At 44.2% G+C, this 19,818-nt stretch overlaps 1 protein-coding gene across 1 annotated transcript in view; it reads right to left on the bottom strand.

The window, feature by feature from the left end:
- The window catches only part of LOC146854247 (V-type proton ATPase 116 kDa subunit a 4-like), a 2,520,670-nt gene that overhangs the window by 1,133,426 nt on the left and 1,367,426 nt on the right, over positions 1-19,818 (bottom strand). Inside the window, exon 12 of the mRNA XM_085651038.1 lies at positions 9,241-9,391. Coding sequence (XP_085507164.1) covers positions 9,241-9,391 — 151 coding nt within the window. The remainder of the gene's footprint in view (positions 1-9,240; positions 9,392-19,818) is intronic.

Raw genomic sequence — 19,818 nt, 5'->3', positions numbered from 1 at the left:
GAAGAGCGGGCGGTGGACCCACCTGAGCATCGCCTTGATCCTGAGGAGTTTGTCCGGCTGAGCTGTATCCCATTCCCTCACAATAGGCCTAATGATCCTGAATTATCAGGGTAGCCAGCTTGGAGCCAGGACAGGGGAAGCAGGAAACTCTCAGAACTTCAAAAGACCTTTCCACTTCTCCTACCCTTTGGGAGAAGGGCTCCAGGGTATACGCATAGGGCTCAGATACCCACTGTCCAGTTCACTACCAGACCTACGGAAGGACTCTCAGAGGACTGCCTGCTACTGTGATCTGCTGTGCATGTTGCCAGGCTGCTGCGGTACCTAGAAGGACTGCTTTGCTGTCTGGAGTCTGCCTTGAACCCTCAGATGCCAGCCCTGCTGTTCGAGCCCTAGATCTACACCTGCACCCAGGACTACCAGAAGTGACTTCAAGGGTTACTTTGCTGACCTCCTGTTCAGAGGCACAGGGACATAACAGGCTCCCACCATCTTGAACCTGAACTTGGACCCAGCCTGAGTGAGTCCTGAACCCCCAAGAAGTCTCCATCCACTCCTGGGCAGTTGGTTGTGGTGCTAAAGGTGCCCAGATGGCCATTTTCTAAAACTGAGGGTCAATTTGACACGAGGAAGTCCTGCAGGACAAAAATGACAAAGTGCCCATTCCTATCGACTTCAATCTCCAGACAGTGGTGTTTGATAAACGTGTCCAGGGATGCCCACATTGCTGTCTGGCAGATGTCCAGAACTGGATCTATGTGCAGCTTTAGTAAGATCCATTGTGAGATGGTCCTTTTCTGTACAGCCTGGCTCTTCTTTGCTCTGACATACTCCACGAAGAGTTGGTTGTTGCTAGACCTGGCACCATTGGCGTAGATCTCCCTTCTATTTTTTGTCACTTTTTGTCTCCTTCGAGGTTGCTGGCGTTAGATGCTCTGGGTGCTGTGCCATCGCCATTCACTTTCACAGCGCGAATGCTCCTTATTATAAATTAACTGTATGAACTAGTATAGTCTTAGTAGTGCCAAGGAACATGTTTGGAAAGTCGAATTTGGTATGCTTGAGCTTCAAATATTAACGTGCATCTGGTAGTGGTGATTGTCTTTATATTCTGAATGTGCAACTACCGCTTTTGGAAGCAGGTATCTTTTTGTCTAAACCTGTGTGCTTTCTTGGTATGTGTATTGGCCATCTGGTTTAGAGGGCCAGGGCAGGCTGAGGCCGACCTGGGTTGAATGGAGGAATCTGTCGTTGAAGTATGGGGAGGGGTGACCCCTTTGATCTGAGCAGGGCTGTGCCTGGCAAGGTGAATGATGGCTCCACCTCCCACTGGGCGTCTGTTGGTGGGCCCCCTCTCCCTGAAAAGGAGGATGCCGCCTCGTAAATAAAGTGACCCAAGTCGACACCAAACTGGTTCTGGCCAGGTCAAGTGATTTGTGACTTTCTCAAGAACAAAGGCTTTTGGGGTATAAACATCTGAGCTGAAACCCCATCGAGGTGTGTAACTTCGGGATGCGAAGACGAACTTCTGTCCACGTAACAAGAAGGAAAGGACTTTTCTACTGAAGCAACTACCCAAGGGCCTGATTTGAGCTTGCCTCCTGCCGAAGTCTCAGGGACATTAGACTTCATTTGCCAGCAGCCCGGATTCCTCTTGAAGGGAATACTACTTGCAGGTGAGGCCTCTGTCGAGAAATCCAGGGTCTCTAGTTCTACTATGGGGAGTGCCCGCATCTGCTTTGCTACGAAAACCATTGCTATCGCCATTGTGGGCCGCTGCAGTCGAGGAGCTGTGCCGCTGAGTGCCTGCCTTGGCATTGCCACGAAAACTATTGCTGTTGCTAGTGTGGGCCGCTGCCGCTTTAGAGTTGTGCCGCCAAGTGCCCGCATTGGTCCTGCCAGTACTATCGCTATTTGGGGCCGCCGCTGCATGCCCACCCTTGTTTTACTACTGAGAACATCGCTATTGCTATCGCGGGCCGCTGCAGCTGAGGAGCTGTGCCGCTGAGCGCCCACGCTAGCCCCTACGTCATGAACCTTGCCATCTTCTGTGTGTGCCGCTGACACTCGTATTCCATTTCTGGACTTGGAGATAACACTGACGGAGGGTAGATTACACACCACGGTCCACAAAAAACTACTGACTGTAACAGTTTGTTATGGTATGGGACCCATCATCTAAAGGCTCTTAGGGACAACCTTCCGTTTGGGCAGTTCCTGCGCCTTATGCGTAGTTGCAAGACCACCCAGTATTATGACGATGTGGCATCACAACTTACGCACAACCTAATACACAGGAATTGCCGGGTACATAGCATTAACACTGCCAGGAACAATAACAGGGAGGCCTTACTCGAGAAAATACCCAAAACCGAGGAGGATATACTGACCTGTGTGATAACATTCACCCCACATTCAAACAGGATTAAACAAATCATTAGAAAGAACTGGGGAATTCTACAGACAGGGAACCTGGCACTGGCCCCTCCCAGGTTTGCGTTCAAACATACCAGCAAACTTGAAGGACCTTTTGGTCAACACATGTCCCCGTCCTGGTCCATGCCACAATAACACACCAACTTTATGGGGTCTACTTCCGGTCACAGGTCACTAAGCTGGACCCGCCTGCAACAGGCTCCACTGTAACACGGACATACCCGCCCTTGCGATTCACTCTAGCATTCATTCCGAACCCTATTTCTTAACCTTCGAATCCTATGAAATTTCCACCGACATCTCGATGCTCAAACAATTCGCTTCTATCAGCCCTGAAGAGTCACAGGCAACTACCTGTTGATGAAACACGTGTCGGCTGGCGTTTTTGCTTTGACAATCTCAACTTGCATTAAACCAACATTTACAGAACCATCAGTGTTGACCTACTCTTGATCCCCACACTGTTATTATCTCTTTAATCTTAAACGTGTGCACAGGACTTTTTTGCCATGGCCATGTGTACTCCCTCCTTCATTTCTTACATGTGACAACTATCATGACATTCCATCGGGATTTATCACATGCAGAGGTGTCAGTGTTTACATCCCAACACCGGGACTTCACCCAATTGAAATCCCTCCACTGCGTGATCCGTGTGTCCCATTATGATTGTCTGACTTCGGCCTGCAGACCAATAATGTCGGTCAATTGGGTACTTCCTTCACCCCTTTTAACATTGCCAATGGCGTTGGCCTCAAGATGTCTCACGAGGGTGAGCCCTCTTTAGCGCATACACGCTTACGCGTGACCCATCCAATAGAGTACCTAACTACTGAATGCTATGCACATTCTACGTTATAAGATGGCCGCCTTAGCTTTAATCAATGGCTTTAAGCTTCAACATCCTTCAAAGATGGCTGCCATATATTTATCGACCTGTGCATGCCACATGCATTCCACCTTCTAAGATGGCCACCATCATTTTGACCGGGAGCTTGTAGCTTCAACCCCCTTCAAAGATGGCCACCGCATATCCCTTGACCTTCCACTTCAGGGTCGTTTCCCTGCTACCTAAACTTACCGGCTTCACACTTCCTCCCAACGAGGCAGAGCGAGAGGTAGGTTCCCAGCACCTGTTTTCCAGGAAACCTGTAAGTAAGCGGTCCCCACTGTTCTTCCCCCTTCTCCTTCTACCCACCCACCCCCCTCTGGCACCAGAAACCTATGCAACTTTGACAGGATGCTCTTCCTTTGGAAACCTTCCATCTTTGCTTATACCCATTGTGTTTTTATCTTCCCCCTTTCTCCACTCAAAACCAGCATGACGTTAACTTTTTTAATGATCGTTGCTCTGCCTAACTATTGATGAGGCGTGACTTGAACCCGATTTGGGTGAGTTCCATCGTGCCATTTCCTATGGTGATTGGTTACCACCAATGACACCAGTATGTTTTGTATATGTTAAGTGTGCCACATGTCTGCTTATTATGTTTGTCTGGCAATGCACCTCTTGAGTTGCACTAACCACTTGTGAATGAGGTTGTGGCATGTTTTTAATTTAATTTTGGAGGCATTATTAGTGTATGTGCATACCTTATTCATGTACCGTTATTTTTCTCTCTCTGTTTCGAATCTCATTAGGTTGGTCCCATGATTTGTATTATTAAGGTACCTCACTGAAAGGTCATCAGAGTGATTGGTTCATTTTCCATAATAAACCACCCATGTAGATAGTGTAGATAGTGCATCAAGATAGAACCTGAAGAATTGCTGGGTGATTTACACACATAAGGCAAGAAACATGTTGACCATGACTACCTACATATAGACACTCCCGCCATTATAAGCGGTGGTATCCCTATTCTGGTTTTAATTCAGATGAGTGAGATCGCAGATTGAAATTAATTTTGGAGAACAACCTTGCTTCATTTTATTTCTCCTCACCTCACATCTACACCACTAGGTCCCTCACATGGACCTCATCTATACGGCTTGGGAAAAATATCTCCGACAAACAGTCTTTCATAGGGTGCCCGTTAGGCATTGCAGCACCAGCCTGATGAGGAGCAAACCCTATGATGAAGCATGACACCAAAATAAGTGTGTGAGGGCCCCACTTCCCAAATTGGGAGACACCCACACTCCACTACTGAGTAAGGGTTTTACCAACCTAGCCTCCTTATCTTCTTTCCCCACCCTACAGGAACTGCATACTCCTTTGGTGCCAATTATGTCACACCAGAGCAGATTCAATTAGCGAAATTAGATGCTGGGGTGTTATTATCAGACACTGACACACCCAGCCAACAGTAGAGCATTCAATAACACATCCAGGCACACACTGACACACCCAGGGACTTTCCTTTGCAGACACTAACACACACAGGTATATAGCAATGCACACACTGACACACCCAGCCAAACATTAACCTCCTCTGTGCCCATGACGAGATAGTCTCGTCATGGAGCACAGTCGCGCTGTGCCCATGACGAGACTATCTCGTCATGACACCCACCCACGGGGGAAACGCCAGGCACAGGAGGGGGAAAAGGCCTGGCAGCGAAAGGGTTAATGTATCCAATAACACACCCAGTCACACACAGACACACCCGGAGACTTACCAATGCAGACACTAACACACCCAGGTATACAGCAATGCAGACACTGACACAGCCAGCCAAACATTAATGCATCCAATAACACACTCAGGCACACATTGATGCATATGGTAACACACCAAGGCACATACTGATGCGTACACTAACGCACCCTGGCACTCACTAGTGTATCCAGTAACACACCTATGCACACACTGATGCATACACTGACACACCCAGGGACATACCAATACAGACACTGACAAACCCAGGCAGACAGCAATCTAGACAATGTGACACCCAGCCAAACAGTAATGCATCGTATAACACACTCAGGCACACACTGATGCATATGCTAGCACTCCGAGGCACATACTGATGAGTACACTAGCACACTCAGGCACTCACTAATGCATAATTTAACACACATAGGGATACAGTCATGCATATACTGACTGATGCATCCACTCTCACAGCGATACAGTCACTGACACATTAAAAACACAGATTCAGCTCTTTGTTAGAGTAGATGGTGGTTCTAACAAGAATCATTTTCTTGATAATTTTTTTTTTAGCCGTTTTGAAAAAAAATAATGTTTTAAACAAAAAATAAACAAGGTGGTAAAAATAGTAAGGATGAGAAAAAGCAAAGAAGCAACTGGCATCACTCTTCAACAAACATTATGTAGTGTTTGGGTGCAAAAAAACAACTAACACCGATGCTTCTTCACTGTTAAAGAATTCACCCACAGATTAATTTTTTTACAGCGACAAGCATATGACATTTTGCGCAGTAAATAACCATGTCACTAAATTCCTCACAGGCAGCTGGTATTGTAAGGAGTGCAGCTGAAGATGGTTCTCCCAAGGCTGCTGTTGAGGTTAACTGCCCTGTTGCACCTGCTTTCTCTTGCCTCATCTGGTTATAGACCCACTCATTAATTTTGTTTAGGTGCTTCCACACAGAACTTGTCCCATGTACATACTTCTTTGCAGTGCCTCTGGCTCTGGAGAACTGTTGTCCACAAATTGTGCATTTGACATATTTTGTTGATACTTTCTTTTCCCCAGAAGGTATAGTAAAGTGTTTCCACACATCACTTTCTTTTCTGCGAGAGAGTGTGTCTTCTTCTTCATCCTCAAGAGGTTGTGGAACCTCATAAGGATGATGTAGCTTCAGACATTGTCTAAAAGCACAGCTCAATGAGTGAGTGTGTGTGCGTGTGGGTGTGTGTGTGTCGTTGAATGGGTTTGTGAAAAAGTATGTGAGTGGTTGTCTGGGTGTGTGAGTAGACGTATGAGAGGTTGTATAGGAGTGTGAGTGTGTATGTGAATGGTTCTGTGGATGATGTCATTAGTGATGTCATTTGAGATGTCATCAGAGATGTTACTGGCCATATCATGTGCAATGTAATATGTGAGGTCATAAGGAGTGTATTGCGGGGCATAAATTATAGTAATCTCAGCCAATGATATAATAAATAACGCACACTCTGCACAGTGTGAAAGCAAGCCCTCCAACCGAGTGCAGATACACAGTTTTATTTTAAGTCGCTTCAGACATTGTCTAAAAGCACAGCTCAATGAGTGAGTGTGTGTGCGTGTGGGTGTGTGTGTGTCGTTGAATGGGTTTGTGAAAAAGTATGTGAGTGGTTGTCTGGGTGTGTGAGTAGACGTATGAGAGGTTGTATAGGAGTGTGAGTGTGTATGTGAATGGTTCTGTGGATGATGTCATTAGTGATGTCATTTGAGATGTCATCAGAGATGTTACTGGCCATATCATGTGCAATGTAATATGTGAGGTCATAAGGAGTGTATTGCGGGGCATAAATTATAGTAATCTCAGCCAATGATATAATAAATAACGCACACTCTGCACGGTGTGAAAGCAAGCCCTCCAACCGAGTGCAGATACACAGTTTTATTTTAAGTCGGATATCCATTCAGCATAACGTGTTTCGATCTCAAGCAGGTCTTAGTCATATGCAAACTGAAAAGTCGTCAATTGCTTTTCCATTAAATATATTATGGTCTTAAACAGTAAAGAAGGACTAGAGTGAAACCCTGTCAAACACGAGATGGTAATTGCTTTTCAATAAAAGAGTTTATTTCAAATATTGGGAATCAGTGAGCACCTCAAACTTAGATACTCTAATTAAACCAGTCACCAGTTCACTCACTTGATGTACTCTTGAGTCATCATAAAAGTTGCCACATATTTTATAAACCACAATATCCATAATGCTTCGCAACCATAAAATACGCATAATTTATCCTTTTCTTTTATATTTTTTACTGTGTACCTTAATAGTTATTGCCAGAAAACACCCTCTTGGTGCCTCAAAGGAGTCAATTCCATGTAGGGCAGAGCAGTATAATGTCCTCCATAAAAATCCAAGGTACTTCTACTCGTATATGTTGCTTAAAAGTTCCTCACTCAGATACCTTCTGCTTTCAATATTGTCACCAACCTAGTGTGCAAGGGTAAACACCCCTGCAAACCCTGGATGCTTTCCAAATGTTTCTGAAACACATCGCATGTAGGCATCTCGTTTGAACACTGGCACACCCTCAGCCAAATCCTTCATTCTCATGTAAATGCAGTCAGACGGGCTTCTCATTAAAATACAACTTCCATTGACTTTTGAGGTTGAGAAATGCCCAGTTTGTCGAGTTGGGGCGTGTTAGCGATGTCACCGCAAACATTCTCCACAAGAAATATCACGCACGCCCCACATCATGAAAGCAAGCACTCCAACCAAGTGCAGATATACAAAGTTTTGTTTGCAGTTGGAAATCCATTCAGCATAATGTGTTTTGATCCAAAGTAGATCTTAATTATATGCAATGTGAAAAGGGGTCAATTGCGCTTCCATTAAATACATAATGGTCTTAAACAGCAAAGGACTAGAGTGAAACCCAGTCAATCATAAGATAGTAATTTCTTCTCAATAAAAGACTTGGGGGCATATTTACAAGGGCTTTATCTCCGCTCTTTTGGCTTACAAAGTGAAAAAAGCGGAGATAAAACCAGCGCCCTATTTACAAGAGGGTGCTAACATGCATAATCGCATGTTAGCACCCTTTTTCCCAACGCCTCACTTTGCATCTCCAATGAGATGCAAAGTGGGCGTTACTGGGCGTACCCAAGATGGACTACCTTGCAAATATCGCTGATGTTTACATCGCGATATTTACAAGGCAGCCCACATGATTTTAGCACAAATTAGATTTTGGCGAAAACGGCTGTTTACGCCAAAACCTAACGTCTGCTAAAATCCTGACTTAGCCATCCCTAACAAAGGGGGTGTATTATGCTGATACGACCCTGTGGGTCGTATCAGCAAGGTTATTGCCCTTTTGCAGGAAACATCGCTGGGAAACCAGCGATGTTCCCTGCAAAAGGGCAATAACCTCGCTATCTCTGGAATTGTTATCGCCCTGGAGTAACGCGTTGTTAATAACTCGCTACCATGTCGATAAATAACAGAGATAGCCTGCGATAATATAATTATCGCTATGCACGGCCAGCGATAATTATCGCTGTCCGTTTGGTAATATGCCCCATAATTTTAAATAATGGGAATCAGTGAGCACCTCAAACTTAATTACTCTCATTAAATCAGTGACCAGTGCACTCACATGATGTATTCACGAGTCGTTGTCACTGATAACAGTTCATTTCATCCTTCCCTTTATATATGTTTTGAATATATTTGTATTTCAAAACTCACATTCCGTTAAGGAATGTGGAGATGGAAAGCACACCACACATACATGTGGGTCTGTGGTAGCCTTTTTCCAATGGCTAGGCATTTAAAAAATAAGGTAGGTATTTGGAGTGGAAAACCACTGTAGAAAACGTTGAAAAAAATAATATATTTTTTGAGAAGTTCCTCAGAAATAGAAAACATCGTGCATGTCCAGGAAAAAACAGCCCTGTAAGTTTTAGCAGATTGTTATTCTCCAGCGAATATTCTGTAAACTTGGGGAAATCTGACAGGTTGTATAATGGGTTTTAAGAAGAGTGTGCAAGTTAAATATTCCACAAGGTCAGCTAATGATAGAAATTTGATTTTTGAATAAATATGGTTTGCTTTCGTGTACCAACACCAAGTGAGATATCATCATCACAATGGTCTGTGTAGGTTTGTAACAGCCTGTCGCCATCAATGTTACTGTAATACTGGGACAGTAAAGGCTTACTTGGATTCACTTCTCTGTAGCTCCCTACCCCATATGCATCAACAATCGCTTGAAAGCCAGCAGTGAATTTATTCGTTCTGTTGAAGGTGGGAGGCTTCAGCTTCGTGTTTCTCATGGTTAGAAGTGGCTCAAAGACGCTTCCTCTGCGCTTCTATCAATTAAAAAACAAACAAGATTTTAAAGGTATCTCAGCTTATCACATGCACAGAAACATTCTTAAATTAGTCCAGTAACGGCCCAATAGTGTTTTAATAAATTCGCCCATGTTTGTTTAAGGCTGTCAATTCAGAAACTAGGGCTGTACGAAATGTTATTTACACCAGAGAAATTTCGGCATCAGACAAAATTATTTCAATTATCTTTTTTACTTTAGCATGCTTCGGGGCATAACAATGTCTAATGAGATACTAGCAGGAGACTGGCTCACACAGGAAATGGCTCACCGACATAGGTTTTTTGCACTAACCAACCTCCTGGTAGTGTGTCCAGAGACTTTTTACGCAATCCCCTCCAGGTGGCAGGTCGCCCTCTCCCCCTTTCCTGCCTGCTACCAACCAAAACTGCGTTCCCTTTTAATTAAAATCACCACTGACAATGTGCTTTTGGAGCCTTAAAATGTCGCAGTTTATTCAACTTCACATGTTTACACATTTGTTAACATTCCTGTACACAGCAACTGTTCCCCATTCAACGATTTACATTATTTACATTTTTCTTGCAGTATGGGCCCAGCCTCCTTAATTTAACTCCCCAGCTCAAATCTTCTGCCCATGATCGGAGGATGCCGCAGGAGAGTAAGACTGCCATGGGAAGTACAAATGGTCATATAACAACGCTTGTGCAAATGCTGCTTTTACACTTTTACACTGAATGAAAGTGTAGCAGGTGGGGGGGGGGGGGGTCCTTGTGCCCTAAAGCAAGTTGTGAAAATGGCTCATACTTGGGAAAATAGGACCCTGCTGTGACAACAAAAGAAAGTTTTCGCTGGAGTGCAGGGAGCCTCTAACGTCCATCGTTGTCGGTGCCACTGTACCCGCTGCCCCACTGATACTCGTCTTGCTTTTCATTAGCACAAAGGCACCAAATGTTTCTTGTTGAGGTCTGAAACTGGGTCTAGTTGCACTGGACTGAGATGGCAATCGCACATGAAGTGCTTTTGTCATTGGAAAAACCTCATCCTGAAGTGCGCCAGTTTTTCCCGTGCACTGACAAATGCCATCAGGTAGACGTATACGCCACACAGCCTTCGATATTTTTAGCACTACCGGCCTTAGTCGCCGCTCAAAGCCCCGTCCCGGCTGTGCTCGTATTCTGTAGATTGACAGTGGCTGTAATGCACCCCCACTCCCGGTCCACTACTGTTACAGAAATACTGGCCCGTGCTCACCTTGTGAAAATCCCACCATCCTCGGGGGCACCGTCGCCCACTCTGACCCATCCTGCGGCGTGTTATCTGACCACCCTCCCGCAAGACCTGGACACAATCTTTTGCTTCCTGGCTGTGTCGCTTCTGATCCGCCGCATTGACTCGAGGTGTCCCTGTAGCGAGCCTGCAGCCTGCAGCCTCGTCGGCCCTTAGAGCCCCGGGACATGGCTTGATAGCTCCAAACACCACCATTCTGGCTCCTGGTGCTGCTGCCGTCCTGCCTATGCTTGTCGCCTCCTCGCCAGCATCCCTGCTTATTCCCCAGCACGTCGACTTCTTCCATGTTCATTCTCCTCCCCCATGGATGTTGCTTCTCCTTTGCTGGGATTCCTGCTGACGGCATTCCTTTCTTCTCATTCTTGGATTTCCTATGCGAGGGTGGATGATTGCGCCTGTTCGGAGCCTGCTGGACCTCTTTATCCCCCCTCGCCCTAACCTGCCCAAACCATGATTTGGGGTGGGCTCGCGCCTGCCCTTGAGGGACCAATCCTGGTCGCCCCCTCTCTAGACTTAATTTTATTTAAACTAAGCTGTTTTTTGTTGTAGCTTGTATCTTGGTAAGCAGCTGTACACTAAATGGTGTTCAAAGCTATACCTGGCTGAAGGTATCACATGACATCCAGTTAGTTAATAGCTGCATCTGCCGAACACAAAGAATGTGCTGGCAATAGCGTTTTATGTCAGTCAGCAGATGCAGTGAGGAGTCCTTCATCAGAACGCTGTCTAACCCTCGTGCATGTGATGAGCAAAAGTTTAGAAATAAAGAGTGAACTAAAGGGAAAGCCTTTGTTGTGAAATAACCACAAAATCCAGCCACCTTGGACTGTGCTTGTGTTGTCAACTGTGTCAAAGTAGTCAGAGCTTCCTTCCACGCACCCAAGCAACACCTTTGATCAGCTGACCTCTCTCTGGCCACCATCCCAAGCATCTACAAGACCAGAAAGGGAGGAAAGTCTTTCTCCCACCTAGCAGCCAAGACCTGGAAATACCTCCTCCTCCATCTCCGGCAAGTCACTGCTCCAGTTCAGGAAGGACCCCCTCCCTAGCGCCTTGAGACCCTTGCGGGTGCGTAGCTGCACTTACCAACCATGATTGATTGACTGGCTAAAGACAAGTAGGAATGAGGACTAGGCATGTATTGAAGGAAGCCAAGGTAAGAATAATATTTATATAAATACAGTGGTAAAAAATACAGCTCCTACCCAATTGATGGAACAGTAGTAAGAAAGGGAAAGATGACGTTCCTCTCCCGTGACCCCCCCCGACCCATCAGTACTCCTTCCTCTTGATAGCTATTTGAAGGTCTGAATTAGAGTCCCCCGGATGTAGCCTGACCCACACTTTTTGCCCTTATGCCTCGCCTTTTGTTTTTAGTTGTTATTTATGTTAAACCTATGTATCCTGCTTCCCTAGGACTATCCGGAGTCATGTACGGGGCGGGGCCCCGGGAGTCGACTACTGCCTTAACAACTGTATGATCCTTTCTGAATCTAGCGGCCGGACCTGGTGGTTGTAGGCCCATGCCTGTAATTGATTTATGGTTCAATAAAATTTTTTAAAAAAAAAAAAAAAAAAAAAAAAAAAGAAAGGGAAAGATCTGAGCGCGATGGGTAGTGCAGAGTAGCTGCGCTTGTCAAAATTGTCAAAATTGCCAAGAAACTGACTGGACAGAGTCCTATGTAAAAATCATTATTGCTAAATATAATAAATGGATGGGATTACCTAAGCCAATAATGTTGGCTAAATATGATCCCTCACATGCTCCAATTGCTGTTGCTTCATGTTCAAGTATATTAATGACATTGGAGTATTTTAAGCGGCAGATGCTAGTCTAGGCGCATTAATGATTCTGCTCTAGTGCCCTTACCTGAAAAATTTATGTGCTGAAGTTAACTCCATTCTGCAGTCAGATCTTTGCAGGATTGCCCCAGGCGTTCATGGGGAAGAGCCATGTCCAGCTCTGGTCAGCAGTGAGGTGTGTAAATCTCCGGCTTTCCAACCCTGCGTGGAATACAGTGCATCTGCTCATGGAAGGCTAGAGGCTCGCCCGGAGCACACAGAGAGCTTTAAATGCTGTCAATGCCTAGCTGCCTCCTTACCTCACCTAGGTATATCATCAGAGTGGCTTGGAGATCTGAGAGTGTGGGCTGCCTTCAGCAGAAGCTAGGCTGCAAACTGATTTTAGGAAGGATTGCCTGCGTCTACGGGGGTCAAGCTGGGAAGGATTTATCACATGCCGCACTTGAGAAGCTGATTCAAAATGTGTGTAGACAAGTCGAGAGAATGTACAAAACAGGAAAAGGCTTAAAAGAAACAAGTCCCAGTCTCCACAGTGGATGGGAATGAGTACTTGGGCCAGGGGAAACTGATAAGAAAAAACAGAAGGGAGAAAAGGGTATCACCAAATAAAACGGAAGAAAAGTAAAGTGGTAAGCAAACCGACCATTAAGAAGAGAAGGTGGGATGTAAATTACTTTTAAGATATATTGAATATAACTGCAGGCGAAACCTAAAAAAGGCCTGGCCTGGGGGATGGGACTCCCGGGTCTGAAATCGGCCCAAGAGGGGGTCACTATTAATAAAATTTAGAGGTCAGGCCCTGAGGGATGTGTTGCCTGTGGCCAAACTGGCCCAGGGAGGTGGGCCATATGACCCCCCCTCTCATATTACAAGTAAGCCAGGCCCCGGGAGATGGGGTCCCCGGGGCTGAAATCAGCCATGTGCCACCCTCCTCCCCTAAATAAGAAAGTTTTTTTTTTTAAATTCCGTACCCTGGGGGATTGTGTCCCTGGGACTGAAACCGCCCGGGGGGTACCTGCGCAGCCCCCTCCACCTTTATAAAAAGACCTGGCCCCAGGGGATGGGTCCCCGGGGCTGAAATTGGCCCAGGGAAGGGGTGCCATGCGGCTCCCATCTCTGAATTATTTTTTTTTTTAAAAGGCCGGCCGGGAATTTACCAGAGGTCTTGCTCCCTTTTACCACTACTCTGCAAAAGCGCCTCCTGGCGCACTACTGGTTGGGGGATGAATTCCCCTTGGCTGATGAGAGTCCTTGGGGGCCAAGAACCCCTCCTGTTACCGCCAGTAAGTCGCACACAGCGTGATTGCTCAGAGCTGGTCAGAGGCCCCGCCATCTTTATCCACCACTCAGAAAATGCACCTCCTGGCGCACTACTGGTTGGGGGATGATGTCCTCTTGTATGATTAGTGTCCTTGGGGGCCAAGAAGCCCGCATGGTACTGCCTGTAAGTCCTACACAGCGGGTTTCCTGAGAGCTGGTTGGAGGACCAGCCCCCTTTCTCCACCACTCTACAAACGTGATTACTAGTCAAAAAAACATAGAAATTCACTGGAAAAAAGTAAGATTACAGGGACGTTATAGTTAGGAATTAACTTTTAAAAAACTTAGAATTGACTGAAAAAAACAAAGGTGATAGGGACGTTATAGTTAGCAATAGAATTTTTTTTAAACTTAGAAAGTCCCTGAAAAAACACAAAGGTTACAGTCACGTTATAGTTAGGGTCAGAATTCACTCATACAAAACCAGAGAAAGTCTGCAGTTAAAGTTGGTTGAGCTAACTATAACTTACACCCCTGTAATGCACTGCTTATTGCCTTACATATTTCATGGTCAGTGACATCTCTGATGGCATCACTGATGACATCTCAAATTATATCACTGTTGACATCATCTACAGAACCACTCACACACCTACTCACACCCCCATAAAACCTCTTGTATGCCCACTCACATATACCGTACAACCTCTGACATACCCATTCACAGACCTATACCAGTCCTCACACACCCACTCCCTCACTCAACCATTCAGTCACCCATACAGCTACTTATACAGTTACACACCTATACAGCCAGCCACATAACCACACTCACCCATACAGCTACTTACACATCAACCTATTTACCTACAAAGTCACACACCCACTCACTCATCCAATCAGCCTCTCAATACAGCTGCTCACTCTCCCATACAAGCCCTCATACATTCACTCACACAACCACTCAGATACCCATTCACCCATTCACATATCCATACAAGCACTCGCACATTCCTGTACTCACCCATACAGCCATTCACACAGACACTCACTGTACAATACAGCCCCGCATGAAGTCATGTAACAAAACACCTACTCAAACAGCCACTCACTCACCTATACAGCCATGTACACACCCAGTCACTTACTCATACAGCCATTTAAACTCCCACTCACCCATAATCACTACACACCCACTTATCCACTGATAGAGCCACTTACAGTCACTCACCCACCCATACATCCAATGACACATCCACTCAATCACCATTTCAGCCACTTACACAGCATCTCACTCTTTCACACAGCTGCTTGCACAAACACTTATTCACCCATACAGCCACTCACACACAGACACGCACAAGGATACATACAGTCGCACAGCCACTCACATGATATATATAAAAAGTAGCATCACTCATTAGTAGTACACCTAGTATACTACTTTAAGATTTGCAGTACCTTAGTATATATGTTTAGCAATCATAAACTCTTCCAAAATATTTACACTCACTGGATGGTGTCATCAGTGATGTCATGAGTGATGTCACTGACCATATATCATGAGTGATGCAATAAGTAAGGTCATAAGCAGTGCATTGCAGACGCATAAGTTATAGTTAGCTCAGCTAACTAGAACTGCTGAATTTCTTTGGTTTTGTACAAGTGAATCTGACCCTAACTATAATGTCCGTGTAACCTTTGTTTCTTCAGTGAATTTCTAAGGTTTTTTAAATTCTATTTGCTGACTATATCGTCCCCGGAAACTTTGTTATTTCAGTGTATATATATATATATCTATCTATCTATATATATATATATATATATCTATATATATATATATATATATATATATATATATACACATATGTACCAAACTTCGCTCCTTCCGGAAAGCTGGACCCAAGAGAGGTGGCGCACACGCCGGCGGAGTACGCCGGCACACAAATGTTCCCACAACGATTCCAATACCATGCGCTCTCAGTAATCAGATAACTCCAAATCCAATGATGTCAACAGGGGTGTTTAATTCTCACAACGCGTTTCAGCTCGTTGCAAAGCCTTGATCACGTAAGATAGGTGCATTACACAGAAGGATTGATAAAGTTTTACACAGGTGAACAGTGAAAAAGGACAACATCGTAAGTCTCCAGTACCTTTAGACCAAATGGAGCGGACATCTTGGAATGGTAATGTGTAAGGGGATTAATAGCAGAACACAGAATAAATAAACAGTAAATGCATCCTAAATGTATCTGTGTATAGTACACCGACAAAATATATAATCAAAAAATAATTCTAGGTGATTATTGGAATTAAATCACAACAGCGACAATCATAGTGAAATTGTCCATCTTTCGGCTGCAATGCATTTAAAATTAATATCGCTGTAAAACGAATCACCAAGTGGTCATCCGAAACTCTCCCTCTTACAAAAGTAATGAACGTAGTAAAAAAGTAAAAAAGTGAAAATATACACTGAAATACAGAACATCTCAACCACGTCACAAACACAAGATAGCAAATTACACTTACCGCTGCAATCTATACGTAACAATTTCTCCTACCCATGTACTGAAAAGCAGTAAGTAAGTATGTTAAACATCTGTAGGCATCACAGAACACATAATGGCAAGTGCCCACTATCAGGTTCTCAGTACCCATCCCACGAAGGTATGTCCCGCAAAATACATGTGAAGGTGAAGTCCTTTTATCATCACCTACTGTGCTGGAATATCATCCTTGCTAAGTGAAAAAACGGGGGAAAGGGTAGGTTGCCCGTGAAAGTGCTCGCTGGTGTCTGGGCCCCTTCCTTTCCTCCTGTAAATAAAAGAAACAAAAACAAACTCAGTATAAAACATAATGAGTTATCAAATATTTAAAATACTGCAACAGTTCTTAGTCAATGTGCACCTGATACATGGAAGAAAGGGGAAGAGGTGGATACAGCTGCCAAAATGTATATGTATGCTAGAAGCAAATATATATCAGTACACAAAACATTAGACATTAACGGAAAACAGTTAAAAAAACTCCCGAAACCACTGTAAGGGAAGGGTGTTGTTTTTAAGACCCAAATGCCAACTCAATCCCTGAGATGTACTGCCATCTCCTCATCTTGATTTAATCCCCCAGGGTGTTTCGTCTGAAAATCCACGATGTATTTGGACTCCCTTTGCCTCAGTTTTAAAACTCGGTCACCACCCCTGGGGTTATTGAGAATCTGTTCTAGGATGAAAAATCTCAAAAGTCTAGGATTGGAAAAATGTCTCTCACTGAAATGGCGGGCTACTGCATATTTCTCATCAGAGTGTGTGATGGTACGGTAGTGTTCCAATACACGTTTTTTGGCCATAAGTGTTGTGCTGCCAATATACCATAACTTGCAAGGACATTCGATCTCATAGATAACAAAAGTAGAGCTGCACGTCAGGAATTGAGTGATCTCCTTGTGTATCCCATTACAATTAACTTTGTTACAAAAGTAGCTGTTCCTACAGGCCTTACAATGGCCACATGGAAAAAATCCATGCAAGCCATGTTCCTGTTTTTTGGGATAAAGGGTAACATCATTGTGCAACAGAAGATCTCTGAAATTCCTCCCATTCCTATAGGTGATGTTGGGTCTATTGGGGATCAAGTCTCCAATGATTGTGTCAGCTTTTAGAATATCCCAGTTTTTATTCAAGATACCTTGTATCTTGCGGGAATCTGCACTATAGGTCATGATGATCCTGGTGTTATTAGTATCATCAATGTTTATAGTGGGAGTTTCTGTAGAAAAAATAACATCTCTACTGACTCCATCTGCTCTGCTCTTAGCCTTGCTCAAGACCCAGTTAGGATAACCTCTGGCCCTGAAACGATCCAGCATACAATCACTCTCTAATTGGTATGCTGCCTCAGTATTGCAGTTTCTTTTTGCTCTGAGCAGCTCTCCATAGAGAATGCTCCATTTGAGAGTCTCAGGATGGCTGCTCAGACACCAGCGAGCACTTTCACGGGCAACCTACCCTTTCCCCCGTTTTTTCACTTAGCAAGGATGATATTCCAGCACAGTAGGTGATGATGAAAGGACTTCACCTTCACATGTATTTTGCGGGACATACCTTCGTGGGATGGGTACTGAGAACCTGATAGTGGGCACTTGCCATTATGTGTTCTGTGATGCCTACAGATGTTTAATATACTTACTTACTGCTTTTCAGTACATGGGTAGGAGAAATTGTTACGTATAAATTGCAGCGGTAAGTGTAATTTGCTATCTTGTGTTTGTGACGTGGTTGAGATGTTCTGTATTTCAGTGTATATTTTCACTTTTTTACTTTTTTACCACGTTCATTACTTTTGTAAGAGGGAGAGTTTCGGATGACCACTTGGTGATTCGTTTCACAGCGATATTAATTTTAAATGCATTGCAGCCGAAAGATGGACAATTTCACTATGATTGTCGCTGTTGTGATTTAATTCCAATAATCACCTAGAATTATTTTTGGATTATATATTTTGTCGGTGTACTATACACAGATACATTTAGGATGCATTTACTGTTTATTTATTCTGTGTTCTGCTATTAATCCCCTTACACGTTACCATTCCAAGATGTCCGCTGCATTTGGTCTAAAGGTACTGGAGACTTACGATGTTGTCCTTTTTCACTGTTCACCTGTGTAAAACTTTATCAATCCTTCTGTGTAATGCACCTATCTTACGTGATCAAGGCTTTGCAACGAGCTGAAACGCGTTGTGAGAATTAAACACCCCTGTTGACATCATTGGATTTGAAGTTATCTGATTACTGAGAGCGCATGGTATTGGAATCGTTGTGGGAACATATATATATATATATATATATATATATATATATATATATATATATATAATCTACTGGCGGTCGCCAGTAGATAGTTATAGTTAGGATCGTGTTTCCATAGGAAATCCGCAACATTCTATTTTGAATAACTTTGGCACCGATTGAAGAATCCTCGCGAAATTTTCAAAATAGGTGGGGCGCTCCGCTCCGCTCCTTCCCTGAAAGTCTCAGGGGGATTCGTCAAGCGGGGACTCAGAAAAAGGGGGGTCCCAAAACACGTTTTCCCCATGCATTTTTCCATAGGACCTTTAGTCCAAGCTACAGCCCGAATGGCTGAACAGAATTACTTGAAATTTGGCAGAGAGGTAGTCCTCAGGTCAGGGATGTGCCTTTTGCTGGTCTGGTGTAAATCTGTTCAGTATTTCCTGAGAAAATAGCATTTAAATCAATATATATATCTATAGGCGCGCTCCGAGCGCGTACGGTAAGCTTACCGTACGCGCACGCTGCCGTGCGCGAGCTTAATTCTGATTGGTGGTTACATGACTGTAAACATTCGAATCGGTCGAAATCAGGAAGTGTCGGCCGCCATTTTGTGTGTCTCACACTGATAAACAAAGGTGCAGAACGTGAAAAGGGGGCAACGAAGAGAGTTGCAGACCCCCTAGCGTTTGTCAGGGGGTCCAAGAAGGACCCAAAAGTATGAAAAATACATTTTATATATTTTTTTTTAAATCGCGGGGTGCGCGTACGGTAAGCTTACCGTACACGCACTGCAGAAAAAAATCATTAAAAAAAATAGAATTAAAAATCAAATTTAAGTGTTTAGATATTATATATATATATGTATATATATATTATCTACTGGCGGTCGCCAGTAGATAGTTATAGTTAGGACCGTGTTTCCATAGGAAATCTGAAAATTCTATTTTGAATAACTTTGGCGCCGGTTGACGAATCCTCGCGAATTTTTCAAAATAGGTGGGGCGCTCCGCTCCTACCCTGAAAGTCTCGGGGTGATTAGTCAAGCGGGGGCCGAGAAAAAAGGGGGGTCCCAAAACGCGTTTTCCCCATGCATTTTTCCATAGGGACCTTTAGTCCAAGGTACAGCCCGAACGGCTGAACAGAATTATTTGAAATTTGGCAAAGAGAAAGTCCTCAGGTCAGGGATGTGCCTTTTGAATATCTGGAGTCAATCTGTTCAGTAGTTCCTGAGAAAATTTCAGTTAAAAGTACATATATATCTATAAGCGCGCACCGTGCGCGCACGGTAAGCATA

This window comes from Triturus cristatus, chromosome 4_1, assembly GCF_964204655.1.
Source record: "Triturus cristatus chromosome 4_1, aTriCri1.1, whole genome shotgun sequence".
NCBI classification, from domain to species: Eukaryota; Metazoa; Chordata; class Amphibia; order Caudata; family Salamandridae; genus Triturus; species Triturus cristatus.
This window is presented reverse-complemented; position numbering and strand designations above follow the sequence as displayed.